Source organism: Drosophila obscura, unplaced genomic scaffold (genome assembly GCF_018151105.1).
Source record: "Drosophila obscura isolate BZ-5 IFL unplaced genomic scaffold, ASM1815110v1 contig_192, whole genome shotgun sequence".
Taxonomy (NCBI): domain Eukaryota; kingdom Metazoa; phylum Arthropoda; class Insecta; order Diptera; family Drosophilidae; genus Drosophila; species Drosophila obscura.
In genome coordinates, this window is record NW_024542781.1 from 4,885,793 (window position 1) to 4,903,310 (window position 17,518).

General features: G+C 36.4%; 1 protein-coding gene across 2 annotated transcripts; it reads left to right on the forward strand.

Moving 5' to 3' along the window:
* Positions 1-2,031: 2,031 nt before the first annotated feature.
* Positions 2,032-2,950, forward strand: LOC111072078 (SAYSvFN domain-containing protein 1). Of its 2 annotated transcripts, XM_022363707.2 has the most exons (3): positions 2,033-2,223; positions 2,338-2,392; positions 2,486-2,950. In XM_022363707.2, the coding sequence occupies exons 2-3, from the start codon at positions 2,345-2,347 to the stop codon at positions 2,873-2,875; spliced, it is 438 nt and encodes a 145-aa protein (XP_022219399.1). In that variant the 5' UTR covers positions 2,033-2,223; positions 2,338-2,344; the 3' UTR covers positions 2,876-2,950. The 2 variants fall into 2 exon arrangements, with proteins under 2 accessions (XP_022219398.1, XP_022219399.1); XM_022363706.2 differs by having other exon boundaries at positions 2,032-2,392.
* The last annotated feature ends 14,568 nt before the right edge of the window (positions 2,951-17,518 follow it).

Here is a 17,518-nt window from a genome sequence, read left to right on the forward strand (position 1 = left end):
AAGGTGAGCTTAGAGCGGAGTGAAGCCATAGAGGTTGATGAGCTGCATTCTCCATATTTGCAGAGAGGCCAAATAAGGGAGGTGAAGAAAACACAGGAGTTGAAAGATAAAGTACCAAGCGTGGTGGGCAGTTGCGGGAAGAGTATCTTAGCTAATACCAAAGCGGGTAGGCAGGAAAGGTATTTGACTCCCATTGACAAGGGTGAACCTTTAGGGATTTATAACATAGGCCACGTCGGGTTAATGGAGATTGGGGAGAAAAGATATAAAAAGATAAAGGATGAAAAGGAGAACAAGCTCAGTGACTTAAAGGAGATCGGTCGGACCCAAGATGGTGTAGGTTTGAAGTTGAAGGGAAAGTTTTTAGGTCCCTACAAAGTGGACAAGCTTCGCAAGCATGGCCGTTATAAGGAAGAGCGAGTGGGTGAAGGAGAAGGCCCTGTTAAGACCTCTACGATAGCGAAAGTTATGATGGAGTTCGGGTCGAACTTAACGTCAGGAGGGCCGATTGTGGGATTTGGGGAGAAGCCCCAGAGCCACGCTGCTGCCGCTTTATCACATTTCGTTTTTTTTTTGTCTACTAGTACTGCAAGTGTAGTGATCAGACAATTTTTTTGTTAACTACTGCTTCGACCTATGAAATTTTAATAAGCAGAATAATAAAACATATAGCTTATGTTCAATCACTGATAATGTTTAATGTGGTATGATATTAGTATAGAACCGATCAGATATCATCATTTCTTGTATTCTGATTTTTTCTGAGTTAAGTTAATTTGTATTTTATTAGAAATTTTTTTTCATATATGTATGTATATTTATTTATTTAATAAATTTATTTCTAATCAAACTTCAAATAAACAAAAAAAAAAAGAACAAAAAAAGCTAATTCCCATTTGACCGATATCGATATCAATATCGGCCAGGGAAAAAATGTCATCTGTTCTTAACTCACCGATATTTTTTTACTTTTGGGTATAATATAATCCGATTACCAAAACGATGGCATATTTAACTAAAATATATTCATTTCCAAACCAAACAAACGTTTTTTTAAAGACAAATATCGCAATACAATTTGGGAATGAAGCACTATCGATAGGAAAAGTCACGAAAAACGGAGCGCATATAATTTCAAAAATGTTCAAAAACCGAAGCAGAGCGGAATTTGAATTTGTACCACGTGGGACTGGCAGTTATTGCTTTGGCAGAGGATCAAAATGTTTGCTTTATATTGGAGGCCTTTAGAAATAAATTTATTAAATATATTTAGATATACGAAAATTAATTTTTATTATATAAATATAAACTTAAAACATCATACAGGTTTTTATTTAGGTTCTTAGTGCAATTTGTTTTGAAATCACGAGCTCAATTCAAATCGTAAAAATCTTGAGATTTACGAAAACCGGTGCACGTCTTTTTTGCGATTTGAATGTCATATCGTAACTTTTTGCGATTTGCGATAACCGAAGCATGGCTGTATATTTTTTATTGATTGTTTTTTAAGTTACTTTCCATGTCCATGTCCATTATGATGGTCGCCGGCATTCGCAAGGGTATTCCAATCATTGCCAATAAAATAATGTTATAATTCAATTTTTAAGCAAAAAAAACACATCTTAGTGAGCATATATGTAAGTAACTGGCACTTTTCATAAGGGAAAATATTACTGATTTGAACAGTAGTCTTAATACCAAGGGATTTATGTCATTGTTCGGATCAGTGTATCTGTGTTTCCCATTATTATATCAAATTCCAACCGTTCCCAAAAAAAAAGTTTTCTTTCTGAATACCCAAACGAATTTTTGAAGCTTGTGCTACACCTTAATAATATTGGTACACCATACTATTTATATAAATAATAATACCAACTATAACTATAAATATCTAATATAAATGACACGGTGAATGCCATTAATATTTCGTAAACTAAAATATCGATTTACGATATTGTGTGTTCTATCGGTTACTCCATTAATCGCGTCATGTGAGTTTCGATGTATCGATATGTGCTATTATAATTCCAACAACAATTTATTTACCCATTTTTGCGTTACAAAGTGAGCTCCAATTGGATTTTTATAATTCCAATTCCCAATACAATTGGGAAAAATCCATACCGTTTGTCCGCAATTGGGAAAAACCCCATACCGTTTGACCGAAATTTGGAAAAATCGAATTGGGCATTTCATTATCAAAGGGAGAAATTTCATATAATTGTAAATATATATTTAATTTACATATATGGCTGATTTTCAAGAACAGCTAAAACAATATCGCCTTCAGAAGCGAAGGAAAAAAACGCTTGAAAACTTAAAAGACAAATTTCACAGATTTTGGATGTTCGGCACAGGGTCTAGTAATGAAACTAAAATCGACTTGCAACAGGTACGTACACGTATATAAGTGCATACGTATGTATGTTTCCACATATGCATATAAATCGGAGATTCTGTTAATTTCACACATTTTTTGTTGTAGCCTTCAAGCAACAACCAAGAATTGTTCCTTGAAAAGTCGCACGATGACTCTCTGTCCTCCAGTGCGGATGAATTGGTGGAAGAAAGCAACATTGTTCCCGAAACCCATGACCATACAGACGGAAACGTACTCAAGTACACTCTTTGGACTGTATATCTTCTTTTTTGGATAACTCTCTATGTAATAGCCATTGAACTGAAGTTTGGATTGGTTTATCTTATGTTTTCTGCCCTGTTTGGTATTTACTTTAATACGAGAACGGGACCAAAAAAACAAAACGAGATTAGCGCATACAGTGTTTTTAACAAGAATTTTGAGAGTATAGATGGTACACTGAAGGCAGAGCAATTTGAACGTGAAATTCGATACGGCTCAGGAAGTGTAAAATAAATTAAATCTTTTATATAGTGCCTAAGCTTTTTTAGATCAATATTAATAGAGTATACAAAATATGACAATTAAAAACAATTCGAAGTGTGTTATACGAGAACAGATACATTTGCGCTGCTGGCGAGCGAGTTATGTAATTGGATGGTTTTTTCAAAGAAACAGCAACAATTTGTAACTTGGTTTTTTTTTTTAATTTTTAAATTTTTGACTTTTTTTTCGTGGAGACTCTTTTATTAGTCTCTGGTCCGTTCTGCTGTCGACAATCGAATGAATGTCAGAAGTTGAACACCTGGACTTCTTCCTTTTTCTTCTTCTCTCTCTCCTTTTCTCCATTCCTTCTTATGTCATCGGTGTCTCCGTTTTGGCTTTATGTATGTCTATTGTTTAGGCAACTCTAGTCAATTGTTTAGGCAACTCTAGCCAACAACTTTACAGTGGGGTCTTCTTATAGTGTCCTCGTTGGACATTAGCTTAGAAGGTATTGGCTGGAGACATCTCGGGAAGAGTGTAGCATGTAACTCCTCCCCCCCTGGATTGAAGAGACGGCCAGAGGGAACGAATGGTCGGAACGAAAACTTGAACTTTCCTTTAGTTTCAATACGATGTTGTTTCTTTTGAAGATTATGATTAGCGATTCTCCCAATGTGATAGTGTCGAGACCAATATGAATATATAAATAGATAAATATATATTTTTAATTAATAATATTTATTTGGTTAGTTTAATGTTTAAATGTAAGAATTCATTAATGTTCAGGGAACCTAATATGATATGGGTTAGTAAGTGTATGTTTACATCGATCTTCTGTGTAATAATTCTGTATATGTTTTGTATGTTTATATGATTATGTATTATTTTTTTTTTTGTTCAATCGTTTAACTTTTGATTTGTGTAATTTTTGTTTTTTATTCGTTATTAATGTCGGTCCTTTGTCTTCTAATACTAAGTGTTTGGTAAATCTGGGAGTCAATTTGTTTCTTCGGTTTTCTTTCCTGAAAATTATGTCATTTTCTTGTGTCGGTATCGGTTCATTCCTTTCATTATTTAGTTTCTGTGTTCTATTATTTTTTTTTGTCTGATTATCCTGCTGGACCTTATTGTAAAGTTTTTCCCTAAATTCATTTAGTTCGCTAAGGAATTCGTGTTCGTTATTGAATTTAATTTCCCTGTTGAATGTATGTGTCCGTCCGGTAAATAATTCGTATGGTGTCATTTTTGTTGCTGAGTGAATCGCATTATTATAGGTAATAAACGTTTCATTAAGTATATCTTCATGATCTATAGTTAGCTTCTTGTTTTTCTTGTTGGCTAAAATAATCCTATAAATTTCTGTTAATGAGGAATGTAGTCTCTCTACTGGAGAATTACTCGATGATTGTTGAAATGAAGTAACATGAAGCTGTATATTATATTGGTCACAGAAATCCCTAAAGATTTTTCCAGAAAATTCTGCACCTTGGTCACAGACAAGTTTTTCTGGAATTCCGTGTGTAGTAAGAAAATTCCTAAGTGCTCTTGTTACATTTGGACAGTCCCTGGCAGGTATAGTGTATCCAGTAGCAAACTTTGAAAATTTATCTATTACTGTTAAAATAATTTTTCCGTTAATAAAATAAAGGTCAATGTGAACTATTGCTAACGGGTATGGAGGCGATTCAGTTTCCTGATATTTGATTTTTTGAGGTCTTCTGTCGTATTTGAGTGTTTGACAAAGCTCACAATTATTAATTATTTGTGAGATTTTTTGTTTCATTTGCGGGAAATAAATTGTTCTTTTAATATGATTATATGTTTCTTCAATGCCTCTGTGATTAGAATTTGTGTGATATTTCTTTATTTCTAATTCTTGTTCCTCAGTTGAACTTATATCTTTCAGCATATATTTACATCGAACTAATTTATACAAATCTGTACTTGCGAAATATTTTGTATATGCTTCTTTAATTAACTCAAATTCCATATCAGAAACTAATATTGCGTAAATTCTGTTAGCTTTTAAAATGTCTTTTAATATCTTTACAAATTTTTCTATGGTATAATTTTGTTCTGTAAATATTCTTCGTATTTTGTTTTTAAAAGGTGTCACAAATTCTACTTTTGAATTTTGATCAGTCTTAAAAATTATTTGGATGTTGAACTCGTTCAATGGGCTATCAGATACTTTTATTTCGTTTAATTTTTTATCTGTATCTGATCTATGCATATTAATGTCTATTGATACACGACTTAATGCGTCGGCGACTGTGTTTTGTGACCCTTTCGTATATTCTATTTCATAATCGTATTCTAGAAGTTTTAGTTTCCAACGAACTAATTTCGAGTTTGGTTCTTTAAAATTCATTAACCATGTTAATGGTCTATGATCCGTCCTTATAGTTAACTTTTGGCCGAAAAGATATGGTCTGAAGTATTTAGTAGCCCATATTATAGCTAGCATTTCCTTTTCTACCGTGGAATAATTTAATTCAGTATCTGACAAGGTCCTGCTAGCAAAAGACACCGGTCTATCTGATCCTATGCCACCCTGTGACAATACGGCACCAATGGCTACGTTACTAGCATCCGTAGTCAATATAAATGGTTTAGTGAAATCTGGGTAACGCAGGATTGGGTCATTGCATAGCAAGGTCTTACATTTTTTGAAAGCTCTTTCATATTCCTCATCGATTTTTACTGCTGCTTTTCCTTTTAATTTTTGGGTCAGTGGTTTTGTTATCTTCGCAAAGTCCTGAATAAATTTTCTGTAATAACCCAGTAGGCCAAGAAATGACTTTATTTCCTTTCTTGTTTTTGGCATTGGAAATGCTTTTATGGTTTCGATTTTTTTTGGGTTGGGTTTAACACCTTCATTCGAAACAATGTGTCCCAGATATTCTATATCTTTTTTAAAGAACTCGGACTTATTTGGTTGGAGTTTAAACCCGGCTTTGGATAATTTTTCGAATATCTGCCCTAAGTGTGTATTATGTTCCTGTAACGAAGGTGAAAAAACTATTATATCGTCTAGATAAACCAGACAGCATTTTCCATTTAGATCTGCTAGGACATTATCCATTACTCTTTGGAACGTGGCTGGGGCGTTAGTCAAGCCGAATGGCATACGAATGAATTCGAAATGTCCGCCTTCTGCTGAGAAAGCGGTTTTTATCGTATCTGTAGGTTCCATTTCCACTTGATGGTACCCGCTAGCTAGATCTAGTGCCGTAAAATATTTTGCTCTACCGATCTTATCTAAAACTTCATTAATGTTAGGCATTGGGTATTTGTCTTTAACAGTTTTTTCGTTTAATTTTCTGTAATCTACCACTAATCTCCACTTCTTTTTGTTTGATGCATCCATCTTTTTTGATACTAGAAACACGGGAGCGCTCCAGGGACTGTGACTATGTTTGATAATATTTTGGTCTAACAGTTTATTTATATGATTTTTTATTTCTTGGGATTCAATTCGACTATATCTAAAAGGTTTTGTATATATTGGAATTTAATCTTATGTTTGACTAGATTTGTGAATGAGAGATGATCGTTTTCTTCATAAAACAAATTTGGGAATTGTTTGCAAAGATTTTTTAAGGTTGATCTTTCTTCGTCATTAAGGTGTTCTGTCCTTAACAGTTTAAAGTTATCATTTTTGTCACCATTGTTTGGTGCTATTATATTTGGTAGGGGATTTGATTCCAAGTAATCAGATTCAAGGAATTCGTCTACTTTTAATTGTGAATCTAGAAATAATTTTTGCTTCTGTTCTGAATAGTTCACTACTTCCATTAGACTATGTCCATTCTCTGCTCTATATAACCCTCCGTTGATGATTAAATTTTCGCTAATTTTTATGCTGTCGCAGATAAACACACCATTAGGAATACTAACTGACAATCGAACAAGAGTCTTTGATTCTTCATCGATTATATGTAGTTCAGTAGCTGAATTAAATTGTTGATGTAAAGTGATTTCGAAATTTTTTGTTCGTAAAGTTTGTTTTGGAATGTTAACGATGGCTCCCACTTGTTTTAAAATATCCATTCCGATTAATCCATGAAAATATTCATGAAAGTGGAATAGCATTAATTGGAATTGTTGTCTGTCATTAAATTCGTTAAAAAGTGGAATGTAAGTTTTCTTACGTATATAATGTGTATTGAGAATTGTTTTTATGGTTACTGGAATATTGAGTTCTATATGATCATGGTTCGGTATTAATGATGGGTCAATAAATGAAATAGATGCGCCAGTATCTATTAAAAATCGAAGTGGTTCTTTGGATTGGCAAAGTTTTATTAAAATATATGGTAGATTAGGGCCATGATCATTTTTGTTTATGTATCCTGTCTGGGATGTGAGGCTTTTTCTCGAAAATTTGCGCCATCATCTATATTGTGAAGGTGTTCAGTTGCTTGCTGTGCATGTCCTAAAGTTTGAATATTATTTATATTATACCTAAATCTATTGTTAGGGTTACTTCCCTGTGGTGCAACTCCTTGATTGGGCATAATTGTTGGTCTATTTATATTTTCTTGTAGGTTTGTACTATATCTATTGTAGTTGTGAGGTGAGTAACGGTTGTCATAGTTCTTGTGGTTGTAGTCTACATATTTTCTTTGCGAATTTCCTCGATAATATCTATCCTGTTCGTATTCTCCATTGGAATATCTTGAATATCTTTCGTTTGGACGAAAATTGTTTACGCGTCGCGTCATGTTATTCTCCTGTCTAATGTTATTGCCCTGCAGAAATATATTTCTTTCTTGAATAGCCCATTCATAGGCTTCTTGTAGATTAGTAGGCTTTATAGCTCGAATTGTTCCACCCAGCTGTCCCCTCATGCCTGATAAAAAAGTCTTTAAGCAGCTTCCTGCGAATATGGATTTCTTTGTCTTAATAATGTCAGGGTCAGTCTCTTTAGCGTCCGTGTATTTAAATAAGGTTGACTTAATTTCTGTAATTTGGTCGAATAGTTTTTGTACTGACAATTGCTTTTGGACTAGTCCGTGTAGTTCAATCAAAAGTGTTTGTTCATCTCTTTTGTCAGAGCAGTGTATGATCAAGGCTTCCTTGATCTCATTCCAATTGAGTCCAGCTTCTGATGCCGTAAGGGCGTCATTAGCTTTTCCCACTATCTTATTTCTAATTGATCTTAACAAAAATTTCCCGTACGGCTTATTTTCAGTACCCGTGATGAGCGACACGATTTCTTCGACATTTTCCAAAAATTCATTAAGTTTTTTGGCGTCACCGTCATATTCGGGTAGGAATCTAATTGCGTCCGGAATACGTAAGGCTGAACATACATCTGCTGGATTATTTGGCACAGAGTTTGAGAAATCCATGGTGGAATAGTTTGCTTGTGGTCGTACAATTAGTTGATTTGGTTCCCTTATGGTTGGCGAACTGTTATTTAGCTTAGTTCTACTTCTAGTGTTAATGTTCATTTGGTGTTGTTTAATTGGTGTTTTGTATTGTTACATATAATTAATTCTATTAAGTGATACTTATGCATGTATGTGTGATGTGTTGATATTCTCTTTTCTTTTGTGGATGTGAAATTTGAGCTTTGTAGTTATATCAGGTTTGCAGTCTAGTTGTGCTGGAACCACCTCGCATGTAAATGAATTGAGCCAGCCACAGTCGGAACCGTATAGCTACCCAGTTTCAACACGCAACTTGCAGTTCGAGCCAACTTGTTTGGACGGCGTCTAGTTGTGCTGGAACCACCTCGCATGTAAATGAATTGAGCCAGCCACAGTCGGAACGGTATAGCTACTCAGCTTCAACACGCAACTTGCAGCCAACCTGGTTTGACCGCATCTACTGGTCGGAATGGATTTCGAGTAGTTTTACCTAATATTACAATATTATAAATTTAACATTAGTTTCTCAATTTATGTAATAATTATATTCAAAATTTTTTATTTTTTTTTTTTTTTTTTTTTTTGTATATTAATATACGTTAATTATTAACCGATTTTATTGTGGCTGGACAGACACACCTCAGTGACCGGTTCGAGCAAACTTGTTTGCTCGCGTCCAGTGTGTCTGTCTGAACCGTCGGTTGTTCTTGCCAGAGTGTTGCCGTCGTCCAATGTTCGCCCTGAACATGTTGGATTGGACTACACTCACAGCATTTTTTTTTTTTTTGTTTTTTTGTGTATATTTTTACGAATTTCGTACTATATCCATATCTTTTGTTTTTTATAAATTGTTTTATTTTGTGTAATATTTGTTGAAATTTGTACTTAATACGCCGTTCGCACTGAACTGAACGAATCAATTGTACTTTTTCTTTGAATTCTTCTTTTTCTCTTTTCCTTTCTTCTTTAATTTTACCATTTTTCCTTCTTTGTGAGTGAGACAAAAAAAATGACGTCACCTAGTTCACGGCGTACCAAATCGAAGGCGTGCATGTGTGAGGGAGACAGATAGTGACGACACGCAGTCTACGAAGTTCTAAATTCGAGACCGTACCGCACTTTTCGAACCAGCAATATGGTTAGCGTGTGAGACCGAAAGAGACGGAAATACTCACACATATAAGCTTGCACACAATTTTCTAAGCATTCTTCTCAATTTAGTTAGTTTTTTAGTTTTTAGTTTAAATTATGGTATATTTCACATCCACTAATAAAATTATATAGTTTTTGTTCCACTTACGCAACTTTTGATTCCTTTTGGTTCTTTGTTTCACATATGTACATATATATGTATCTAAATTCTAGAATATATGTGGTACCGAGTTAGGAGCAAGATTCGAGCCTTTTCGGCTGCGCCAGTTATGTAATTGGATGGTTTTTTCAAAGAAACAGCAACAATTTGTAACTTGGTTTTTTTTTTTAATTTTTAAATTTTTGACTTTTTTTTCGTGGAGACTCTTTTATTAGTCTCTGGTCCGTTCTGCTGTCGACAATCGAATGAATGTCAGAAGTTGAACACCTGGACTTCTTCCTTTTTCTTCTTCTCTCTCTCCTTTTCTCCATTCCTTCTTATGTCATCGGTGTCTCCGTTTTGGCTTTATGTATGTCTATTGTTTAGGCAACTCTAGTCAATTGTTTAGGCAACTCTAGCCAACAACTTTACAGTGGGGTCTTCTTATAGTGTCCTCGTTGGACATTAGCTTAGAAGGTATTGGCTGGAGACATCTCGGGAAGAGTGTAGCATGTAACTAGCGTTTGTTTTTTAAGCAAACTCCACTGCGATAGTTTCCTTGTATGAACTGGCACATAGCGCTCACTCAGAAAAAGACTTGCCACCTCTTCTCAGCTGAGGCCCCACTGTTCGACGGCGGTACAGGCAACACCACTCATGTCTATTCTCTATACCAGCCATCATAAAGACGTAGTCAGGCCTATAAGGAAATAAATACATATATAATTCAATAATTTCTGTTATCTTCATTACTGCTGCTATTTGATTATTTTATATTCTTAGCCGTTCTATTTTTAGTATGATCAAGTGCAAATTGACACTCTAATTTAACATGTTATTTTTTTGCAAATCCTGCTTGTAAATTTTCTTGTACGATAGCGATAGCAAAAATTCGCCTCAGAAATTAGCACACGAAAATTTCCGTGTCATGGTATGTGGATTTTTAAAAGACGAATGTTTAGGTTAATCGTGGACGTCCTTCGTTGCATGACGATTCTCGTGAGGGTGCGGTTACTCCACGTTGTTGACATGTTCGATTTCAATCCGAGCTTTCGCACGCCGTCCCACTCAACAGATTTTGGAGCACGCGAAACATCAATTCAAGGGGTCGCACAGTGGGTGCTGCCATAGACCAAAAATCAAAAAATGGATCTTAAAATATTCAAACCACAACTGAATATGAATAGCTGATTGTCCAAAAATTATAATGCCATACTAATTTTGCTTAGACTAAAAAATCTCTAAATATAACAACGGAAGTGTGACCTAATGTTCCTTTGATTTGTTTGTCTTTAATAACACTACTCGACATAAGTTTTCCTCAAGGAACAACTTTTTCTTAAAGATTTGGGGCTTAGAAATGGTTTGATGATATTTTTTTTTTCTATGGCAGAACTTTTTTTTAAAGAGTTTTTGAATTCTGGTATTTTTTTAAAGCTTTTGTCAGAAGTAGCACTTCTTTTTTCACATAACTCTAATATCTTACGTCTGGTTGTAAAAAACTATTTTGAAAAGATAATTAAAGCAGCTAGAAGTCAAGCTCAAACACTTTGTGATTTCAGCTTACCTTCTGAGAAATATAAAGCATTGAAATGCAAAAATTATGATTTTTATGCAGTATTTTTTACGACATTTTGACTTTAAAAAATCTGGAAAAATTGAAAAATCCTGTGACCTCTATTTTGGGCGTCGTTTAAGGTATTTCTCATTAAAATCTATGGAGAAACTTTGGAGCCAAAATTCGTTAACCAAACCTAAAAATATATAAAAAATGAAGAAAAAATACCTTTTGGAAGGTTGCGGGCCCAACTGCCAATTGGGAACAAAGCAAACGAAAAAGGGTTGTACATTTGGTACCTGATCGCGTTCCTTTGACATGAAATGTTGTTGAGAGTTACTTTTTTCCTTATCTGAGGTAGGATACATGTTCATGTCAAATGTTTCTTTTGAGACATTTGTCGCTTCTATCTATTCATATTTCAATACAATTAAAGTAGAAATACCTCATATATAGAATTTCATTCCCTTATCCATATAACAATCAGTAACTTTTAGTCTTTTCAGTACATTTTAAGGATATACAAATTTTTTATTTGTTGTTATGTTGCTACAAGTTTGTAAACGTATGTGATAAATTTGGTTTTCTACTGCTTGTTACTGTTCTTAAAATAATTTATGGTTTCTGGCTGTCTTCCTTTGTCATTCGAATCAGATTTAGAGTCCACGCATAGTCGCTCAACATATTCTCATTCCAAAAACCTTGATACCGTCGTTCCATAGCTTTTAATTGTTGGTAAAATCTCTCTCCGTGTTCATCACTAGAGTACCCTAGGTTTGTCGGAAAAAAGTCCAAATTTTTTTTTTTTTTTTTTTTTTTATTATTACGGGATTTTATTTATCGAATCTTCCCTATTAGAGACTTACGACAAGTATACAAATCTTAGCCTAATATATTTATTTAATTATTTACACTTAATTACTTAGAGTACGTCCCTAGCTAAGTATTATTGCTGGGTGGGAAGGTCTCTTCGCCGGAGTCGTGTATGGCTAGTGTGCCAAGTTAAAGACTGCGCAAGTCTATTAGGATGGGCTTGAAGCTTGGCCTGGTACTTTGCTTTCACTTTGGCAATTTCATCTTTAACTGATCCTACATTTAAGTCTTTATGGATATTTTCATTCCGTATGTACCATGGTGCCCCAGTAATAGTTCTTAGTATCTTCGATTGAGCTCTCTGGATTATTTCTAAATTACTAACGCAAGCATTTCCCCATAGCTCGGAGCCGTATGTCCAGATAGGTTTGAGAACTGCATTGTACAAAAGTACTTTGTACTCCAGTTTTAGTGGTGAACGGGTGTTTATTAGCCAATGTAGATTACTAGCTTTAAATTTAAGTAGATTTCTCTTCGCTTCGATGTGCTTACGCCAAGTAAGCCTTCTATCCAGATGAACACCAAGGTATGTTACTTCGGTGGTTTGTGGAATGTTGATATTGTTCAGACATAATGGAGGGCAAGTTTGTCTGTTTAACGTGAAGGTGACATGCTTGCACTTTTGCTCGTTTACATGTATCCGCCAGTCTGCTAGCCATTTTTCTAAGGCCACGAGATGAGATGATAAGTGATCCGTGGCCCTTCTTGGGCACTTGGAGCGACTTAATATGGCAGTATCATCAGCAAATGTCGAAGTTGTTGTTAGGCTGTTTGTCGGTAGATCTGCTGTGAATATGATATACAGTGTCGGTCCAAGCACGCTGCCTTGCGGTACACCAGCTTCAATTGGATGATATTCAGAGAGGAAATCTTTGCATCGTACTGCGAAACTTCTTTGCTGTAGGTATGACTCCATTATTCCATGGATGTTCTGTGGAAGTAATATTTTGATTTTGTGGATTAAGCCATCTAACCAAACGCGGTCGAAAGCCTGTGCGACATCCAGAAAAACAGCGGAGCAATACTCCCGTCTTTCAAATGCATTTCGTATCTCAGAGGTTATACGGTTTACTTGTTCAATGGTTCCGTGTTTTTCGCGAAATCCAAATTGGTGAGTCGGGATGGCACCGTTGATGTGTAGGTGTTGTTTGATACGATTCAGGAGCAGCTTTTCAAATATCTTTGATAGGCAAGGCAGTAGGCTGATAGGTCTATATGATGATGGCTTGGACTTGTCTTTTCCGGCTTTATGGATCATTGTGATGACTGATTTCCTCCATTCTTGAGGATAATAGCCCCATTTCATCATGCTGTTGAATATCATAGTAAGAAAATACACTGCACAGCTCGGCAATTCTATGATCATTTTAGGAGAGATGAAATCGTGGCCCGGAGCTTTCTTTTGCTTTGAGATTTGGTCTTTAATGACCCTTGTGACTTCTCCTGTTTGGAATATGATAGGCGGAGTAGCTTCGGGATTGTTGGTTGGTGGGAGCACTAAGCTATTCGTTGCTGGGTGCGGTTTGAAGACGTTTTCTAGATGGACGGCAAATGTATTTGCCTTCTCTTTGTTGCTGCGAGCCCACTCTCCTGTTTGTGTACGCAAAGGTGATTCACTCTCGATTGGTGGGCATACGCCTGATTTTGCTTTCCACAGTGGGAATCGTTTGCTAGTTGGGGAGAGTTGCTCCATATAGGATATTTGAGCTCGGTTTTTTTCATCTTCTAGGGCTCTGCGTAGTAGGTGGTTGGCTATTTTTAGCCGCTCTTTCGATGCAGGTGATCTGTGTGCTTGCCACTCTCGGCGAAGCCTTCTTTTATCGCGTAGCAGCACTTCAATGTGCCTAGAAATACGACTGCTGTTGAAATATTTATTAGATGCTAATATTGGTGTTGAGTGTTTTGCCGCCAGTGACATTGAGGAAACCAATGCTTCGACTGACCTATCAATGTCATCTTTACAATTAATGTTTGGGCAGCTATCAATATGAGAGGTTATATACTTCCTGTATTTGAGCCAATCTGTTTTGCTAGAAGTTAGAAAGTGTGGGCGTTCCGAATGCTGTGGATGGTCGTAAAGGTGAAGTAGAATGGGCGAGTGATCCGATGATAGATCTGTTAAGTGATCTACATTAATCTGAGCTTGCAGCACCCTTCGTGTAACTGCAAAATCAATCAAGTCGGGTTGCTTGTTTGGATCTGTGGGCCAATATGTGGGCTTGCCCGGAGAGATAAAGTCTAGCTTGTTTCGTGGGGTTATTATAGCGTTATATAGTTGTCTTCCTTTCGGGTTGGTAAGTCTAGATCCCCAATGGGTGTGCTTGGCATTGTAGTCACCAGCTGCTATAAATCGGTAACCTAGTAGGTCGAAGAATGTTACAAATTCTGTTTCGGAAATGCAGAAACGTGGTGGGCAGTATACTGCGGCTAGGTTTAGGTAGCCGCTCTGAATTTCAATATGAATTGCTGTTGCCTGTAGATAAGGTGTAGCAAATGAAGGCAATGGATAATGCCTAATGCGATTCTTGATCAGAACGCCAGTACCTCCATGTGCCTTACCATCGGGATGATTTGTCGCATAGAAGTTATAGCCATTGAGGTGAAAATAGTTTTTATTTGTTAGGTGAGTCTCTGATATGAGCATGGCGTCAATGTCGTGTTGAGCGAGGAACTGTAAGAGCTCGCATTTGTGCTGAGAAATGCCATTTGCATTCCAGAAACATATATTTAGACAGGACATTTAAACAGATTTCTGTTTGATTAGGAGCTCCAGGAGGAGATTTTGGTTGCGCATAAGCTCCTGCATCGTTTGTTGTATTGCTACCATTGTATTTGTTATAGTTACCAGCATTGACTCAATTCCACTAGGCAATTGGGATGGATTAGCAGGGGTATGTTGGGCAGAGATTTCTGGGATCTGATTTGATGCCTGATTCTGCATTATTCCAGCTGTGGTTGGTTGAAGTGTCGGCTTAGAGACTGAGGCGTACGACCCGTTGTTGTAACTTAACGCCTGAGCAAAAGAAACTCCTGGAGTCGTAGTTGATGGTATATATGTTAAGTTTTGTCTGACGACCGGGTTACGAGCTGCAGTTATTTGTTGGTTTAGGCGATTTTTCAATTCTTTATAGACAGGACAACCTCTATAGTTGGCAGTATGGTTTCCCCCACAGTTGCTACATTTTTTGGCAGATGGGTCCTCCTTATTTACGGGGCAGGCCTCAGTGAGATGAACATCACCACAGGCAACGCAGACTGCCCGTAGAGTGCAATAGGTTTTCGTGTGTCCATATTCCTGGCAATTTGTGCATTGGACCGGTCCATTTCGTTTGTGTGGTTCCTCAACGGTGATCCTACGGTGCAGTAGGTATTGAAGCTTGTATATTGGGTGAACTTCATTTTTCCTTATATGCATACTTTCAGGTGTCAGTTCTACTTTGAACATTGGCTGAGGAATTTTGTTTCTATTTATTATGTTCATTGCCATTTTGACTTCGAAGCCCTTATCGTTAAGTCCATCTATTATCTCATTGATTGGGACTGTTGGTTCGATTCCTTTGATAACCACTTGTAATCCTTTGCTACTTTTAAGTTGGTAGGTGTAGTAATTCATTTTTTCATTTTCGAGATATTTCGCAACTGATCGATAGTTTTGTTCGTCATTGACTTGTATTTTTGTTTCATTTATATTACCCCTTTTTATGTACGTGACATGGAATGTGTTTGCGCCAATTGTATCAGTTATTTTTTTGACCAGTTCAGCACAATTTGCCTGTCGAACATAAATAGGTGGCGGTCTTAATTTTTTGGCCTTGGGTGTTTGGGTGATCTCATCTTCGTTTGGGACACTTAGTATCGCAAATCTATTGTTTGCTAGTGCCTTATGTGGCACAGTGTTCTCGGTTATTTTAGTTATTTTGGCTGCATTGTTGTTCTTCACATTTTGTGGGCTCAATTTTCTTTTGATTTGCACATAGCGATCGAGCCCAGTCTGAATTAACGCTCCGTTAGCATTTTTTGAACTTATTGGTTGGGAGAGTTGGGGCTTGTCGCAGTGGGTCGACAGTATCGGGCGCTGGGCAATTGCAGTGGTTGTTGTTGTGGTTGTTGTCGTTGTTGTGGTCGAAGACACAGTTTTGAGCGAGGGCATTGTACTAGTTGTTGTCGATATTAGCAAATCGCTGGTTAGGCAGTACGAGTCGGGGGATGGGCACTGAGCACTCCATGACCCACTTTGCAATGCAGGGGGAGAGAGCGTGCTCTCTCCTCGTTCACTTGCAATGATGCAGTTTTTGTTGGTACTGCTGCCTTTGGCGCGCGTATAGAGAAGTACGCGTTGCTTTTTGCTTGCGAGAGCCGACGCTCGTCTTGTTGTTGTTGCCGGGCTTGGCTCATTTTGGCTTTGCTTACAGTGCTTGTGTTCCTTACCGAGCTGGTGCTCTTAAACGTTGACACTTGTTCTTTTCTATTATTTCTATTAGTCTTTATTACTCGATTGGATGGTATTCATGGGCAGCACGATCGCTAGTACCCATGCCTACCCCGAGCGCTTTTTTCGCGAATTTAATTTATGATTAATCGCGATTAATTGACTTTATTGAATTTTCACCGCGGAGCGATTAAAAAATACGTCTGTAGTCGTTGACGGTTGATTTAATTTAAGTCCAAATGGGAATGCAGGAAATTTTTTTATAATTCTTAATTAGCTCTTGGATAATATTAACATAATCATCAGAGAATATAAAGGAAACATTTTACCTGAAAAGGTATCCTACCTCGGATTGGGTATAACGAAAAAAGTAACTGACAACATTTCATACCAAAGGAACGCGAACCAAATGTAATGGTTGTACAAGGGTTCAATTGGCAGTTGGGCCAGCAACCTTCCAAAAGGTATTTTTTGTTCATTTTCTTAATTTGTTAGGTTTGGTTAACGAATTTTAGCTCCAAAGTTTCTCCATAGACTTTAATGAGCAATACCTTAAACGACGCCTAATTAATGCACTTATACACACACAAAAATAGATAAAATAGGATATAATTTTTTTTCGACTTTTCCTGAGTTTTTAAAGTCAAAATTTCGTAAAAAATAAGGCACAAAAATCATAATTTTCCCATATCAATGCTTTATATTGCCCAGACGGTAAGCTGAACTCACAAAATGTTTGGAATTATCTTCTAGCTGTTTTAATTATCTTTTCAAAATGGCAAAGTTCTTTACAGCCAGACGTAGGATACTAGAGATACTAAGATACTACTAGGCTCTATGACGAACTTATGTGTGACTAAAGACCAATTTTCTCCAAAAGGGGGACAAACGGGGACAAGTCATTGCTTTACGATCAATTACGATAAATATAAGTACAAACCGATGTAATTAGTTTTTTTAAGGACGCCACAGGTCGTTAGTTATTGTCCACGAAACACCGAGGACGAAAGTTAGTTTTCTGCAAATCTACACAAAAATTGGACATTATCCGACACTTAAATCTTAGAACTACGCATAAAAAGCTATTTTCCATATTTCCGTAGATTTATTTGCACAAATTTAGCCGAGTCTCAAATAAAAATGT

What these genes read in the sequence shown, in the direction of transcription:
- LOC111072078 (XM_022363706.2), top strand. Translation starts at nt 2,249, where the DNA reads ATGGCTGATTTTCAAGAACAGCTAAAACAATATCGCCTTCAGAAGCGA. An exon ending in CTAAAATCGACTTGCAACAG is followed by an intron (nt 2,393 to 2,485) that starts GTACGTACACGT and finishes TTTTTGTTGTAG; the next exon opens with CCTTCAAGCAACAACCAAGA.